This window comes from Microtus ochrogaster, chromosome 4, assembly GCF_000317375.1.
Source record: "Microtus ochrogaster isolate Prairie Vole_2 chromosome 4, MicOch1.0, whole genome shotgun sequence".
Taxonomy (NCBI): domain Eukaryota; kingdom Metazoa; phylum Chordata; class Mammalia; order Rodentia; family Cricetidae; genus Microtus; species Microtus ochrogaster.
In genome coordinates, this window is record NC_022011.1 from 55,683,606 (window position 1) to 55,702,244 (window position 18,639).

General features: G+C 36.8%; 1 protein-coding gene across 1 annotated transcript in view; it reads right to left on the minus strand.

The window, feature by feature from the left end:
* The window catches only part of Lrp1b (LDL receptor related protein 1B), a 1,800,012-nt gene that overhangs the window by 533,783 nt on the left and 1,247,590 nt on the right, over positions 1-18,639 (minus strand). Inside the window, exon 32 of the mRNA XM_026778709.1 lies at positions 4,628-4,777. Coding sequence (XP_026634510.1) covers positions 4,628-4,777 — 150 coding nt within the window. The remainder of the gene's footprint in view (positions 1-4,627; positions 4,778-18,639) is intronic.

Here is an 18,639-nt window from a genome sequence, read left to right on the forward strand (position 1 = left end):
CACTTTAGCATTTGAGGCCTCGCCCGAGTTCTAAACTCTAGCTTTGTGTAAATCTTGATATCTGTCACCTTGGGTTTTCAGACCCATCAGATATGACTTTGTTTTGATCTGAACAGTTCCAGATATTCAACATTTCTGACCTCTCTCCATGTTATTTATGTACCTTACTCTAAGTACATCTGAGACTCTCAGTAGTTAGAGTTTACAAGCTTTGAAAATTAAAAATCGATGAAAAATGTGTGAAGACATTTTTTATCTCAGTTTGAGGAAAACCACTCTTACATTTTAGTTAAATGAAAACTTCAGTTATTTACTGCCTGTTACTTATATAGTCAGTCTGGGGAGGCAGTGTGAGCTTGTACATACGTATTGCTTGGCAGCAAAACAGTTTCTTTGTTCTCGGGATGTGCAATTTAAGTATCAGTGTGAGGAAATTTCCGTTTAAACTTTCTAAGTAATATAATCCCCTGGACCACAGTGAGGCCTCTGCTTCAATTGTTTGTTTTCGTTCTTATGGCTACAGCCTCTGTCCTCAGCAGGCAGCCATCCATGCCTTTGTTGTGCTCTCCCTCAAATTGAAAGAATGCAGACTATGAGGAAGCAGGGGAAGCCTGCCCAGGACGTTAAGACAGAAGCTTGCTGGGAAACCAGACATTCCCACCCCACTTCTGTTTAATTATGTTCTTTACGTTTTAGAACATGAGCTGCTGTAACCAGTTAGTGTGCTGCGCTCAGAGATTTTAATAGCTGCTGTTCCACTGATTTTGATCAAGCTTTGGTGGGAGGGAGGAGCGTAGACACACAGACATCCCTTTGCTAAAGGATTTCAGTTTTTGCCAACTCCTCTTCTGAGTGGATCTGACACAATCAAGGCTTGTGATCATCCGAACATTTTCTTCCATGCTGTCAGTGAACTTTTGTTCACTAACAAACTACTAACGCCCACTTTTGCCAAAATAGAGAACTTAACTTTCTTCATTTTTTGAGACTTCATCCATAATAGCAAGTTCGTAAGTTTAACAATTGTTTCCTATTAAGAACAGTATCAGAAGTGTTAGCAGAGGAAGCAGAAGCTGCTAAAGACTTTCATTTATCTAAATGTCATGGTTTTTACAGGATTATGAAGATACATATTGAGGGTGTAAAAAGGCAATTTCCTTGAATTGTCATGACTTTTTAAAACATTTCTCATTTTTTTGTTTTCCTACATTTTCTTTGTTAATTTGGTTTGATATTATAAGTTATGCAGGTATTAAGCTTAGAGCACAAAGCGAATAATTATTTCAACACTTTCATATTTGCTTTGACTTGATGTTTCACATATGCAAAAGTGCCCATAAGGAGCATGCTGCTGCTTTGACAATACCCAGTCATGTAAATAACCTCACAGATCCATCTTGTAGAAGGCAGGTGGGCATCACACCTGCCATGCTAGCATGTGAAGCGCAGATGCAGGGGGAAGGGGAACCCATATTCTTCAAAACAATACTGAGTTGAAGGCCAATTCTGGCAAAAGCCTTGTCTCACAAAATCAAATCAACAAAAATTTTCAACCTTAAAATAAGCCTCAGATATATATATATATATATATATATATATATATATATATATATATATATCGTGTGTGCGTGTGTGTGTGTGTGTGTGTGTGTGTGTGTGTGTGTGTAAAAGCACAAGGAGAAAACAACATTAACTCTAAAATGTGTGAATTAACAACCTGGATCTCAATCATGTGTGTTGTATGTGAGTTAAATATATGTGAGTTGAATATGCCTTTGTGTATGTTAGTATATATACGTATGGTTTTTACATGCCTGTGTATCTGTGTGTAGACAAGAACAGTACCAACACTGAGCATGTGACATAGTGTTCTTAGAGACCTGGATGAATTAAGAAAAGCCTAGGAGATGAGTCCAACACAGGTCCTGGGTATTTCTTTTCTGGCTTTTTCAGAGAGGAATAGATCTTGAGGACCCTGCATAATGAACAGATTAATTCATTGATAGAATCACAATGTGAATAAATTAGCAAGAGATAGCAGACTGTCCTCCTAATTCATGCAGAGTAGTCACTGGGGCTGCTTCTCAGCTGTGTCTGTACCTTGCTGTTAGTGCTCCTCTGTACCATGAGGTGATCAGCCCCAGCACAAGTCCAGATTCAATGTAGCTAACTAGTCCCCATAAAGAGAACCAATGAGCCAAAATATAACCTTATTCCTTTAGTTGTTTATATTAGTCATCCTGTCACTAGAACATTAAACGTGACTAATAGCATGTATAAATGGTACAGGAAATCTCCAAATGCCAGGAAATTAAAAAAATAGTAATTTTTTTAAAAAAGAAGGTTCTTTACTTCTAAGTAAAGTTTTGAAAACTCTCAAGTTGAAGAAATTATTGAGAAAAAAACTGCCAAAAAAGAAAAAAGTAAGATAGAGATCAGAAACAACATCAGAAGAAAGACACTGAAACCAAGTAGGTAGGTAATATTGCACTAGAGGCTCATGAAGCTTGTTGGGGACACAAAGGTTCTTGCACCTACAGATTGTTAGGCTAACTACGAATGTTTAACACACAGGGGTCTCTTTTCAATGGAGGAAATAAAATACCTGTTTTCCTGTCCTGCAGGCAAGGAATGGATTCTGTTAAGGATCTGCTGACCTTTGTGCTATCTGCAGAAACAAACCTTTGCCAGTGGGTTATCAAGGCAGATCTTGCCCAAATTCCCTTAAATGGTTTTCCCAGACTGCTTCTTCCCTAGTCCCTTGCCAAACAAAGTCACATGTACTTTGTAGCCTGCTGACCTTTAGGCCATCAATGAAAACTAGATTCTAGGTCTTTTAGTTACAGAACCGACCCTCGCGGTCACATGTATTTTGGAAAAGAGTTTCTATATAGTCACACCTTAACCTTTATTGTGCACCCAGAATTGGATTGTTGTCTAGAAACCTTTTCCCAAATTGTGCTGTGTTTTAAAGATACAAACGATGAACTTCCTGGCTTTAGACTCCCCAAACTCTGCTCTAGGTTGAATAAAGTTTATCTGACGGGGTTTTCATTCTAGTCTCTTGAAGAGTACACTTCTCTGCCTGGATACCTGTAAGGGTCCCGCTCAAAAGTCAAGCATACAAAACTAAAATGTACCGAGAACTGAATTTGACACTTATGCAGAAATCAGCACTTTGTAATGGACATTTGCTTACATTTCCCGGGGTTTTATAATATATGCATATTATATATGTATCACTGTAGCATTCAATGACAAGTGAGAACAATCTCTTTTTTGCCCTCTTCATGAGAAAGTGGGACACCATTCTGTCTTAAGTAATTTTTAAATGCAAAATTTTTTCATTTTCATTAACTTTTTTTTTATGTGAGAGACGTTCTCAATTATAACACAACCTGGTCTCAAACTCACTAGCTAGTGGTACATGGTGGTCTCCAACTTACAATTTAGCCCAGGCTAGCCTGGAATTCAGCATTCTTCAGCCTTCTATTTTTGAGGAAAAACACATACTATTGTATCTGACTTTTATTTGTGCAGCAGTCATGACTGGAAATAAAGGTAATGTGCCTAGAAAATATATTTTAAAGTAATTCTCCCTCATGAAATGGTATGCTATCATTTGCTAATGTGCTCATAGTCATTACCAAAACAAAGCAAACAAAACAACAGCAAAATACCCTTATAATAGATTTAAGAAGAGATGAATGTGATGAAATACTATGGGAAGTAGAATTTCTATAAATTCAGGATCCAATTTGCTAATTATATAAATATTAAAAGACATATTCAAGTTGAACTTTTTAAAATAGTGTAAGATTTTGTTATGCTCTTTGACATATCCTGATGTTTGGAACTATAAGCATGGATCTTATTTCTCATATCTTCTCACATAATACAGCAATTGATAAGCCAGACAGGACATTCAGTCTTACAAGTTGACCACATGGGATCATCCATACAACAAAAAACCCTCACCAAATGACAGTTCTGTATGGGAACCACCTCTTATAGTTTACTGATTACATGAAGTTATCTTTAAAAGGAAAACTAAAATTTCAAAACCCAGCTTATAACAGCAGTACAGCCGTATTGACTATTTGTTTTTATAGAAAACATACATTCTGATGATTTTCTAAATCCTCCATAATACTGAACAGAATGGATAAAAATGAAAGTTGGTCAACAGAATCTGCCCAAAAGGCACAAGAGTTCTGGGTAGAGAGAGTGATTTTAGTCATTGGTCAGATGATGATGACATGGTTTTCATTTCCATGCTGCAAAAACAGAGGAGCTATATTTGACTGCACTGGGAATCATTCCCACCATTCACCTTAGAGCTGCAATAAAGCCCAGCAAAGGGTCAAACAGAAGCACAATCCACACAGAGCTGAAAACTGATAACTAAGTGAAGTTCATTTTAGCACCAGTGCTAAGTGTCTAATCTGGATAATTGTAAAAGTGTGTTTTCTAAAGTTAAGAAGTAAGAAAAAATTTACAGAGATGTTCAGCTTGAATGTGTCTTTGTTACTAATGAAGCAGTAACTTTGCTAGGCTTTTATTAGGTCATAATCAATCAATTTCTAATCAATAAGATTCAGCCTCATCACAGAATCACTGCACTTACCCATGATGGTTAAGGCTGTAGCTTTTTTTAATTCTTCTTTCATCGACTCTATTACTTCTAAATTACCCCCATCCAGGTTGCATCGGTTTATGGTTCTATTTCCGGAACTGATCCAATAAAGCTTATTCTCCATATAGTCTATCGATAGACCTGTAATTAAATTAAACAACTTAAACATAATACCAGTCAGTCAAAATGCAAAATTCACTTACCATCTCCTGACTGGAGGGAAAAGTAGTTTGAAAGTTCACGTTTTGTTCTCGGAAAATAAGACTTGGCTAAGAGGAAGCTAGATATATGGTGCCTTCACTGGCGGGTATTAGACTTTTATAGGCAGCTTTGCAGTAGCTACTGATGAAAGTCATTATGACATTGAACGGGATGTCAGCTCTGTTTTACAGACAAGGAAACTAATACCCAGGAAGCTACACTATCTGTGCTCTCAGCACAGACATCTGCAATCGCTGATATGTTCCACATAATCACAGGTCACACTGAAACATCTGTGTACAACCATGCAGGCCACTGAGCCCACTGTGCCACAACTTGTGGACATGTGTTCAGGGATGGCAGCAGACCATTCCAGAGATCACCCCCGAGGATGAATAAACCATGTAGTTTTTCCAAAACAAACAACCAAGGGGATGCGGGATAGGAGAATGTAAAGAGATTGGCAGGAGTTCAAGTGTACTATGAGGGTGAGATGTCTCTGGAGAGTGCTCGAATCTAGTGAGTCACAGGCCAGAGTGAACTAAGGTTTCAGTGCCATTCTGCCATTCCACACCAGAAACCAACCAGCTCCCCTGCATGAAGTTTCCTCTGTAGACTCTCTCGGCTTTTGGGAGAAACTCCAAAAGTTTACCCATAAAACCGCAATGCCAAAAATCAGGCGTTATGGGGAAGTAGTTGTTAGACATTTTTTTTTCTGAAAACGACAATCAGGTGATTAATTTTAATTACTAAGAAAATTAGTTAAAAAATAACAACAACAAATAATAATAACAACAATACATGGTAGGTATAATATTTTAGGATGAAAGTCTTCACAATGCAGTTTAAGAAAGTCAGCATGACCCTTCTGCAGACGCTGTGCCACCTAGGTCTGCCATGTCTGGTAGTAATCAGATAATATAATATTTTCAGACCTGGCTCTTGCTTTGGCATCTGTCTAATGATGTTAAGGCAATACAAAGAATTAAATCACCATATCCAGTTATAGAGAATCCTTTCTCTATGTGCAGTCTATTTATGTTGACGAAGAATAAAAATTGCATCTGACAAGTCATGTCAAGGCCCCAGAGAGCTGCGTTTTTTACATGGCTGTTTCTGTCCTCGAGGTCTGTCAGCTGAACTGAGGGCTGGCATTTTGCCCTTGGTTTGAAGGCGAGAACTGTTACAAGTCCACATAGGGAAGCCTCTGTTAGACTTCCTAAGATGTAGTGTCTGAAGGCAGTACATCATATTGTGACCTCTTTATCTATGGACTCAAGGGACACATTTCTTTCAGGGCCATGTGCCAGAAAAAGCTATATATGGGAAAGATAAAATTTTAACTGATCATATTTCTGTCTTGACTTTGGCTAGAAAAAAAAAGAAAGAGTCAGATTTGTGAGCCATCGCCGGTAGTCATAAAAGGATTGTATCCAGACTATCAGTTTTAGTCTAGCATTGATAGACTAATCTATTATTTTCTTTCCCCTGGAATATTGAAATCAATACTCTAGCCTTTCTTAGAGAATGTATTTGCTTAAGTTTCTTTAATCTCCTTTTAGGAGAAAAGGTGAGCTTTCATATTATAAATGCCTGACTCCAAATTAACCCTCAATGGCTGAACTTCTCGGCCACTGTATACTCTTCAGTCTCTGAAGTACGTGTTATAAAATGTGGAATTCAGCAGAAAATTGAATGAGAGTTGGGTCACTGAATTCCAGTGTCTACTATTCAGTCACCGCTTCTGGGCAGTATGTAAACACAGAAAAGGGGCTCTGTCACAATCAGCTGATTGTATGGTACCCTCAAAATATAATTTGTTAGCAGAAAATGAATTCTTTAAATATATTATAAAAACTGTAAGCTGACTAAAACGACTTCTTCCTGAAGTAAGGCATGCTCACAGATGAACAATTTAGTATTAATTACATATTTATTTATCTATCTTTGTGGTACTCCAGACTGAATCATAAATTCACTCTACCAATTGTCAACTAATTTTGTTTTGGCAGGGTCTTACTATATTTCCCAGAATTCCCTGAATCTTGAAACCTCCTACCTAGGTCTCTTTAAATACTGAGATTAAAAGTGGACACGAGGGAGCTGGGGAGGCGGGGAGATAGTTTAGCTAGTAAAGTATCTATCAAGCAAGTGTGAGGACCTCAGTGTGACAAACAGAACCCAGATAAAACAGTCAGATGTGGTGATGTTTTCTCATAATTCCAGTGATGTAAAACAGAGACAGGTGAATATATGGCCAGAACTACTCTTATTGGTGAGCTATGGGCAAGTGAGGGGTCCTTTACCAATAAAACATGAGGTGTACACTTAAGGTGGATGTCTGGACTGAGATATGTGTGTACAAAAATACATATACACTCACATTCACATATATATTCATACACACCCATAATAATAAAATAAAAGTTTGGGCCAAAATGTCTAGTACAATGGAATTTTAAATATGCATTACTTGCACCTAAACAGCATGAGGAATAGAAGGGAAAGGAATGATTCACTATGTTTACTTGTATGGCTTAGGTTTTCCCACATCTCTTGGGGATTAAGCAGTTCCAGATTAACAGCTTTAAAATTCACAAAGTTTCTTTCATAATCTACGTACTTATTAGGTAAATGTCACCTAGACATTTGATTTCTTTCTTTTCTCTTGTTAAGTAGGTAAGTATATTAGTCAAATGTATGGTTATTGTTGAGTGTGTTCACTTCTTTGTTTTATTTATTTGTTTGTTTGTGTGTTTGTTTTTTGCAAGTGTTTCTCTATGTTTCTTTTGATGTTCTGAAACTTACTCTGAATACCAGGCTGGCCTCTAACTCACAGAGATCCTCCTGCCTCTACCTCCAAAGAGCTCAGATTAAAGGTGAACACCACCACTGCCTGATCATTTCCTTGATTAAAAAAAAAAAGAATTGAAATCCTCTCTAGTTCTGGTACGAATTTAAGACATTGGAAAAAGAGACCAAAGACAGAGTTCAGCAGGTAAAGGCTTATATGACTAGTGATCTAAGTTTGATGACTCACAAAATGTAGAAGGAGATGTTGGCTCTGTAAAATTTTTCTCTGACTTCCACCCTGGAGCCATGGGATGTATACCCGTGCACACTTATCATGTATGCCTAAACAATAACTAATTAAATTTAAAATAAATTTGTAAAGTCTGTTTTACATATTACATATGCTAATATATTTTCAAAAAGACGTATTGATATGCGTGCTTTCACGTAATGGGTTTTTCACTTGTAAAAAAAAACTGAATTATGTACTGAAGTCCTAGAACCGTTGAAAACTAAATTGACAGTTGTACTTATTGAAACAATTTCTGAATCATATCATGCTGTTCTCTTATCTCAAAGGAGTGAACTAATCGCCATTTAATGCAACCAAAAGTAGTCAGCAGTGTGAGAATGTAAAATCACTTCTATGAGAAAACATGTCAAATGTGAGAATGTTTGTTAACCTTTCTTGTAATGTATAGAGAGAAATACAATTATGCTATATCTTCACAGATATAATGCATCATACAGCTAGATGAACATAGACACTCAAACAACTGTTTGCCTGGTATAGTGTGATATTTTTATTTATGATTTTACTATAATAAAGTGAGCAAAAATCTTAAAAGACTTTCTTTAAAAATACCAATGTCATTATAGTCCTCCTTCTAGAAAATAGTCATCAAGATCATGAGGAACTGGTTATCAGAAAAGGAAACCTAGATTAAGCAACACAGAAAGAGTAAGTAAGAAAAAGTCATCACCAAAATTGAAAAACATTATAAAAGGTAAAATATACACCTTTTTCTAACTTTCCCAAAAACATAAAAGCTGAATTGATATCTATGCTTAGATTCTAACATCACTTTATATGTTCCAAGGAAACTCCTTCATGTATTATTTTGCTTAAACAATTTCATTTAGAAAGGCCAAATTAATTTCCTGAAAGAACTTGATTGGCCAAACTAGTGTAATTGTTCACATAACAGATATGATACACACGTTGACAGGGAAAATGGCACAATACTTTTAATGTTTAACTTCACTTTCCTCTTATCATTAAAACTGTGTTTTAAGTATTTAGCAATTATAAATACTTAGTTCATTTTATGTATTTTATTTTTAAAGACACAAAATTAAATGAGTATATAAGGGATTACATTAAATTTTAAAGGTGTTAAAGGGATATTTTTAATATTAAGACTTTGGGAAGATGGAAATTACCTAACATTTTCCATCATATACCAAATTTCTCTTCAAAGTACTCCTTCCTGATTCTGAGTTATCACTATCTATAAAACTATGCTAAAACCACTAAAATTCAGATCTGACCAAAAAGTTCAAATTCATGTGCCTAATAATTAGTGCTGTATCTCTGACACCTGACATGGTGACACCGTGGAAGTAGTGGAATCCTAGCAGCTCATCCATGCATCTTCATGGACTGCTTTGCCCTTCCTGGGAGCACTTTAATGTTGACTTTAATGACTGTACTGGTGAAATCCAAGCACTCTCTCTGCTGGAAGACTTCATTCTCTCTTAGGTGATGACAATATAAGGGGCTATTCTACAATGGTGTTCTTAGATGGGCTTACTCCCCAGGGTCAGTTAGTAATAATGTGATGCACTGTGCTGGGGATATTGCTGAACTGGTGAAGTGTTAATCACATGGTCATTGTGGTTCACAGGCATCATAGCCGGGGCCACCCCAACACCCATTTAAAAAGTCAGGTGTTGTGGAGCAAAGTTGCAATATCATGGCTGGGAAAGAGAAGAAATGCAGATTGCCAGAGATTGGGGCTCACTTGCTAGACAGTTGTCAAGTGAACTGCAGGTTCCAGTGAGAGAGCCTGTCTCAAAAAGCATGGAGGTCAGTTTCAGAGGGACAATATCCAGGTATAATACCCTCCACACTCACTCACACGCAGCTGCACAATAACATAAACACGAACACACACACACACACACAGAGAGAGATAGAGAGAGAGAGAGAGAGAGAGAGAGAGAGAGAGAGAGAGAGAGAGAGAGAGAGAGCACATGAATGATGGTGTCCCAGCTCTCAATAAAGGCCCTGTATTCACTATGAGAAAATTTCAAGTTTTCTTAAATACATTTAAAGCTGAATCATTTTGAAAACTTGTACCCATCTTGCTGGCAATCACAACAACTGCTATTTTCAGATGAGTTAATCATTGTGAATAGATTGCCCTTATCAGGCATGCTAGAAATTGGATGTAATTCCAGTTCTCAGGAGTATGAGTCAGAATTTTGTTCAAGGCCAGCTTGGACCCATGTCTCAAATACAACAAAAGAAAAACAGAGATTGGTCCTCATAATTTCAATTATAAAGGAAAAACTTGACAAGATTTTCTGTGAACAGTGGTAAAAGCCACACTTGCATCTGGAGAAAGCATTTGTAACCCACATAATCAACAACGGCAAGCATCAATAATAGAAGTATCAGATTAAACAATTAATCTTAGTGCCAAGAAAACATGCTAAAACTCAAACAGAAGACAATACACAGATGGCAAATAGACCCATGGAAAGATGTTCAATATCATAAGACATTCAAATTCAGATTATAATTAGTGCTATTATGCATCTACCAGGACGGCTGAACTTAAAGTTATTGAGGACGCTGAGTGCTAATCACTGGCATACTACAGCTGGGGATATGAAACGCTAGCGCTGCTGTGGAAAACCATCAGGGGTAGCTTTAAAGGCCAAGTATAGCCTTGAGTCAGTGCCTCAGTGGCAAAATCTCTGGCCCCTCAAGCATGAGAACAGGGTTTACAACTCCAGATGTCAGTCAGGTGAAGGCAGGCAGAAATGACTAACATTTGTAATCCCAGCATTATCAACAAGAGACCTTGTCATAATAAATAATGTGATGAGTGATCTATGAAGACAACCAGTGTCTACTTTAGGCCGCCACATTCACTCGCATACACTTACACGCACAACTGTGCACACACAAATAAAAACATGCTACACAAGTTCACCCATAAGAGAGAACAAATACATACAACCTAAGAATATTATTACCGAAGGACTCAATAATTGCCTACCTGGATATTTAAGTGAGAAAAAACAACAACACTTTACAAACAAAAATGTGTACATGAATGTTTTGTAGTGACTTAATCATAAATCGTAGAGCTGAAGTCTCCCTTGGGGTTATGGAATGATACACAGACAAAACAAAGAACAAATTGTTATTACAAATGAAACAATGTCAGGGATTCCACAGAAAGTAGTCTGCAATGAAGATCCAGTCTCTGAAGGTTACATGACTACAATGCAAAGCTTCATTTCTACATGGGGAAGCAGAGGTTCGATGGCGAGAGGGAAGTGGAGGTATTATGAAAGGATGAGGTGATGAGCTGTTGTACTGCTAGATACAGCCGTGTACAAACAGGATAGCATTGTATAGACCTAAATGAATAAACACACAGAAAGACTAGCAAAATTAAGAGATCTGAGCAAGACGGGCATACTCTATTACAGTCACTATCCTGGTTGTGACACTGCTCTGTTGATTCTGTGTAATTTTTCTAACTTGGAAACCTTGAATAAAGGTTGCAAGAGAGCTGTCTGCATTAATTTTTTAATTATTTTGGGGACCAAATTGACATAATTTCCCTATTTCCTTTACTCCCTCCAACTTTCCTGTTTCTTTCCCCTTGTTCTCTTTTGTTCTTTTTCAAGTTTATGACCTCTTTTGGATTAGTTTGTATTACGTATATATGAATATTTAAAATATACATATGAATTCTTGACTATGGAAATACTACCTGTTCCCTCTGTGTAATGTTACTTGTGTGTATATGTATTTGGTATTGTCTTACAAACTGATATGTAAGGAAAACTCTTTTCTACTGCTTGCAGAATTTCTTAATTTCCTCTAGTTTTTTTACCTAGGGTTGAAGCTTTCTGGCCTTTCCCTTTATTTTTTTATAAATACATTTTATTGAGCTCTACATTTTTTTCTGCTCCCCACCCTGCCTCTCCTCCTTCTTCAATACTCCCCCAAAATCCTCATGCTCCCAATTTACTTAGGAGATCTTATCTTTTTCTACTTTCTACTTCCCATGTAGATTAGATCCATGGAAGTCTCTCTTAGTGTCTGCATTGTTGTCTAAGCTCTCTGGGATTGTGGTTTGTAGGCTGGATTCCTTTGCTTTATGTTTCAAAACCACCTATGAGTGAGTACATGTGATAATTGTCTTTCTGTGTCTGGGTTACCTCACTCAAAATAATGTTTTCTAGCTCCATACATTTTTCCTGCAAAATTCAAGCTGTCGTTATTTTTTTTATGCTGTGTAGTACTCCATTGTGTAAATGTACCACAATTTCCTTATCCATTCTTTGGTAAAGGGGCATTTAGGTTGAGTGTATAGTCATACCGTAATTCAGACCAAGTTTAGGCAATCACATTGTTTACATTTCCAGAGTGTAACTTCTCTGATATTGATAAGAAACATAATCCACAGAAAATTTCTTGTTCCTCTGACTCTTAATATCTTTCTGGCCTCTTCCGTAATTATTCCTGAGCCTAGGTTCAGGAAATGTATTGTGTATGTTTCCTCTACAACTGGGCTCCACAACTCTGATTGGCTGTGCTTTTACTAAACTTTATACCTCTGCATTGATCAGTTGTGCTTTTTGTAAATGCTACAACTCTGTGTTTAGTTGACTGTGCTTTCTACCATAGTCTGTTGATTGCAAAGAGAAGTTTGATTGAGGTATGAGAACAAAACTTATTTGTGGGCATAATGATATTCATAATGTAGAGGAAATGTGTTGGATTAGTAAAGAGGCAGTTTTATATTCTCCTCCAGGATCCATGACTTCATTAGGTCAAGGCAGATAGCTTTCCAGTACAGTCATGTGTTTCCCTGTTGTTGAGGGAGTCTTATGTCCAGTTAAAAAGCTGTTGGGTTACGATCAAGGTATGTATGCCATTTCTGCATGCTTATGGTGCCATGCTGGTCATTGTGGTTCACAAGCATCATAGCTGGGTAGACTATTCATTGTTTCCCTTGCTTAGAAGCCTGTATGTCACCTTCATGTTCCATGAAAACTAGTCCTCAAGACAGGAGGCAAAAGGTCAGACAAAACTCAGGTACACTGGCTTCTTTCTTCAAAATGTGTGATGTCTTTAGCAACTGGGTACACTGGCTTCTTTCTTCAAAATGTGTGATGTCTTTAGCAACTGGGACTTACCATCCACCTCTGGGTGGAGTAGCAGGTGCGGGTAACCAAGAACAACAGCAATAAACTATAATGTTTGGGGAATTTCTTGGACAACCCTGAAAAACTCTAAAGATGACTTTTTGGCATGATTATTTTTCAGGTACTAGTGTTATGTATTTACATTTTATATCTGCATTTACAATATTTCAAAGGTGGCAAATGTTTTGTTTCTTTTTCTTTACTGAAAATAGACTCTTTCATGCAATATTTTTGTGAACTCACTTGAATTTAAAAGCATCTCATAAAATTTTCCATTTTTTTGAAAAGCACATGATAAATTGAATAGAATGCTCCAATCTAACTTCTCCTGGACAAAGCCATTCTCCACTTGCCCTGTGATTTGCTCCGTGTTAAGTACTAAGCAATCCTGGGTGGAATTTCTGGGATGAGTCGACGGACTGATGGTTGCATATCTTATCAGGCGAAGAGTCAGACCCCTTCCATCACCCTCCTATAGATCATTTTACTATGGACAGTTTACTGCTGTACCTAGGCATATTTATTTTTTATGTCTAGGCGACTGACAAATGTTATGTACCTTGTGGAAATAACAGACAAAAAATGGAAAGCCAGAATCAATGACAAGGTTTTGGCATTTTGCTTCTGAGAACTGTTTCAACTTAAAAGCATTTTAACAGTTTTTAGACCTATAGTTTTATATTTGTCAAAGTAATATTTCATAGCTTAAGAAATTCAAAATGAAAAAAAGAATTAAAGCACTGTTACATCATTCTTAAATTTTGGAAACTATAGTTCCTGGCAACCCTAATGAGCATTCCCTTCAAGCGATCAGTCGTCCCCCTGTGGATGCTCATACAGAGGATGCAGCTCGAATCCATCCCATGCTCATTCCTCCTTTACCTCATGTTCTTCCCCCCTCAAAGAACAAGAAACTTCCCCTTTCTGATAGTTTTTTAAATCTCAAATCTAACTATTCATTTTTAATTATAATTTTACATTACTTCTGTGTATGATTGTTTTGCTTACGTGTATGTCTCTGTGTATTTGCTGCCAGAAGAGGGTGCCAGATCTCCTGGAACTTCAATGGCCAACTGTTGTGAAAGCGCTGGTCATCAAATGCAGGCCTTCTGCAGAAGTCAGTGCTCTTATCACTGAGCCATCTCTCCAGCCCCAAGTTTCTAGTTGTTTTTTTTTTTTATACAACTGTAGATTACAATCTAGCACAGCAGTAAGAGTGCACCCTTCCTTTTATTTAAACTGAGTGACTAATTGTGACTAGTTTTCAATGGTTTAATCACAGCCTTTTTTGCTTTTTTTTTAAAAAAAAAGCCTACTTGATCATAATGATTAATTTTTTTTTGATGTGTTCTTGGATTCGGTTTGCCAGTATTTTATGGAGAATTTATGCATCCATGTTCATGAGTGAGATTGGTCGGCAATTCTTTTTCTTTGTTGAGTCTTTGTGTGGTTTTGGTATAAAGGTAATTGTAGCCTCATAAAAAGAGTTTGGCAATATCCAAACTAGTCCCTCTAAATGTGGTTGAGAGTTGTATGATTGGGGTGGACTGAGAGTCCACTGGCAGTGGCAATGCTATTTATCTCTACTGCATGAACTGGCTGTTGGGGACCCGATTCTCTTTGAATGTATACCTTGTTCAGCCTAGTCGTAGTAGGGAGGACCTTGCACCTTCCACAAAACAAAGTGCCTGACCCTCTCTTAGGATTAGAGGGGGTGGGGTGGGAAGGTGTGTGGAGGGAATGGGAGGATGGGAGGGAGTGGGAGTTTGGATTGGTATTTTTTTAAAATCTAATAAATAAAAAAAGCATAGATTTTGCAATTAAGATCCTTTTGAAATTTTCAAACATCACCAATTTGGCTATAGCTCTCTTCCCTATTTTATCCCTTCAGTTTTCCTTGTACCTACTGGGAATATATTAGTTTGATTTTATATCTTTATATTGTCTAGCACATAACACTATTGGATTATTTTAAGGGTTTCGGCTGACAGCCAATTATTTGTTATTTTCTGTTACTTGTCCTTAACAGAATAATGACTTTCCTGAGTACTGGTATGGTTGTTTGACCTCACCATCTGGATTCTAGAATATACCATATGACATGTTTCTTTATTTTTTTAAGGTAAAATTTTATTTATGCTACAATTAAACAATGAATAAATGAATAAAATAGAGTATAATAAGTGCAAATTATTATTCTGTATATATCAATAATTATAATATTATATTGTCAAGTTATCTGGCTAATATTCCTATTTTTAATATTTTATATATTTAGCTTTATATATTAATTATATTTTGTACTTAAACATCATTTGCTAAGAAATGTAATTTCAGAAATAACAGATCATAATATTGAGTAGAAAACAGTAGTTATGTTTTTAATATTTTGATTTAAAAATGATGGTCCCTTAATTCATTTTATGTGGTAAAATTCTCTTGGAAATCTTATCTACATGTATATATTGAAATTAACACAAGACATGGGTTGTAATGATTAAATAATAAGAAACGGTTGGTAGAGTTCAAAAAGAGTTTTAGAGTTAAAGGAAAACTTTCATAAACTGGAAGATTATGAAAACAAATGACCTACGTTTGTGATTATATTAAAAACAGAACAGATAACCAAGGAGTTAAAATATAGAATGTTTTGTACTCACTTCTAAGTGGACATTAGACATAAAACAAAGGAAAATCTTATCAGCCTGCAGTCCACAGCCCCAGAGAAGACAAGAAACAAGGAGAACGCTAAGAGGGACATACATGGATCCTCTCCAAGCGGAAGTAGACAATATCTCCTTAGTCAATTGGCAGGGAGGAGGATGGGATGGAGGGTGATAGAAGAATGGAGAGGGGAGAAGGGGAGCAGGAAATAGAAGATGAGAGATCAGGAAGATCTAGTTGGGTAAAGAACAGAGAGGGAGAGCAAGGAAAGAGACACCTTGAAAAGGGGAGCCATCGTGGAGTTAGCTAGAAACCAGGCGCTAGGAAAGCTACCAGGAATCTATAAGGAAGACCCCAGCTAACAATCTAAGCAATAGTGGAGAGGGTGCCTAAACTGCCCTTCCCGTATAATCAGATTGATGACTACATTAATTACCATCATAAAACCTCCATCCAGTATATGATAGAAGCAGATTCAGAGATTCACAGTGAAGCACTGGCCCGAACTCCTGGAGTCCTTTCATAGAGAGGGAGCAAGGATATTATGAGCAAAGGTGCCATGACCATGATGGGAATACCCACAGAAAGAGCTGACTGGAGCTTGTAGGTCCCCAGTGACCCCAGTCTGACAGCTGGAGAACCAACATAAAACTGAACCAGGCCCTCTGAATGTGAATGACAGTTGTGTGGCATGGGCAGTTTGTGGGGTCACTAGCAGTGGATTTATTTATCTCTAGATCATGGTGTGGTTCATTCCCTATGGAGGGATACCTTGCTCAACCTAAATACAGAGGGGAGGATCTTGGTCCTGCCTCAAGTGATTTTGTTGTCTCGTCATGGGAGGCCTCACCCTCTCTGAGGAGAGGATGAGGGTGTGGTGGGGAGAAGGTGGGAGGAAGGAAAGGAGAGGGAATTGGGATTAGTTAGTAAAATAAGATTGCTTTAAAAATTAACAATAAAAAAGAACAATGAATGAAGGATAAGGCTGAATGACAAGCAAGTTGCCTCGCTCATGTAAATTGCTCTAAGTACTTAATTCATTCCAGACTGAGTAATAATTTAATTAAATAACTTCATCTGATACTTAATTTTAAATTCAGCCAATAGATAACAATAGGATTGTTGGTTTATATTTAAAAGAAATAAATTTATTTGGTTCAACCTGTGGTAGGTTGCTATTACTCCATCTGCAATGGCACATGCAAATAAAATATGAGTTGGGTATTTTGATGTGATTATCAATTTTTATGTGATTTATGTCACACATTTAAATTGACCAGCAATCAAGCAAAGAATCGGTAAATTACAATAACAACAAAAGTCCAAATTCTGGAGAGTCCAGCATGACATTTTCACACAATTTAAAACTAGAATTTAAGGATTTAGAAATAATGAACTCTGATTCACCGTATGTAGAGGGGAGAGGATTCTTGCGGAGTCCTGCATGCTCCAAAAGCACTCTGCTATGCCCTAATTGGATTGTGTTTCGCATGGGTAGCAGGCTCTGGAAATTTCTTCCTGACCATGCTTGAAGGAAATTTGTGCTTTTCTTTTTTCTTCTTTTTTCTTTCCTTGCTTTTTTATTGAAGTCAGATGAATGAAACTCAGTGAAATGAAACTCACTCAAACCTGCCTCTCTGGTCACAGCACCATGGTGAAGGATGAACATGTTTCAAACACTAGCTTCTTTTAAGGAAGCCACAGTTTGTGAATGAATGAGATGAACAACCAACCCTCTAGAGAATGGCTGCTGTGTGTAATTAACATAAAATCTCTGTAAGTAGCTTGAGAATTTGCAATGCTTAGATAGAAGTCACCATAGCTATTTTTAATTGCAAAGTGTAGCGGAGATCCTAGACTGTGTTGAACGCAAAAGCATAGCTTCGTGCTTGGAAGGAAGTGCAACAACGTTTGTCAGAGCCCATGCTTCTGTACAGATACTTGATCTGCATTTCATATTCCACAATATTAAATAAAACATGGCAGAAATATCCTGGAGATGAAAGTCACCAAGTGGAGACTTTTCCTCTCCTGCTCACCTTGTTCTCTCTTTGACTATTGTCTGAGGAAAGTGGGAGGAAGGTAGAGAAGCCACAATATACTCACTCAGAAAGATTCATCATTAAATAATAGCTCTAATTGCTTATAATGAGTAAGTAAAACTATGAGTAAATAATGCAGTAATAAATGTCCTTATGTTGTACTTTGTGGTATAAATATCATGTGCATCAGCAAAAAAAATGCTTTGTGTTTATTTTTACAACAATGCATGCATTCACAAGACCATGGAATTCCAATTTAGAAAATGTCTCCAGGGACCAGTTCTGAAAGCACTTTCCAAGTGAAATACCACAGCATGGATTCCTTGAGAATATGTTCTCATACAGCTTAACTGTCACTTTATATCAAAGAGATGTTTTTATGTAAAACTACAAAACTATTTTGTCAAGTTATTTATGAAATTTAAAATTTTCATAAATATAAAAACCAATTATAATGATGATTTTTTAAAATAAAAAGGGTATCATTCTTAAATTCTTTATTATTTTGTCTTGGTTAGTAAATGTTGTAAATTATTAGACAGATTCTAAGAAATGGTTCAAGAAATCATAGTTAAAATATTATGACACAAGAAAATCAGATAACAAGTACCATGCTTTGAATTTATTTTAAGCACCCGAAAGACTGTTAAAAATGATAAAAATATTAACACTAATAGGATTGGCATAAATGGGGGATTATTGTAATACAATCTATTTCTTTTCTTTATTTCCTGTGTTATGAGGCTTTGTCAATAAGGAGATAACTACATCAAAGCAGTCCCAGCCTATTGTTTCATTGTGTGAGATATCTCTTGCAGAGGTTTTAATCAAAGTCAAATGGGTGAT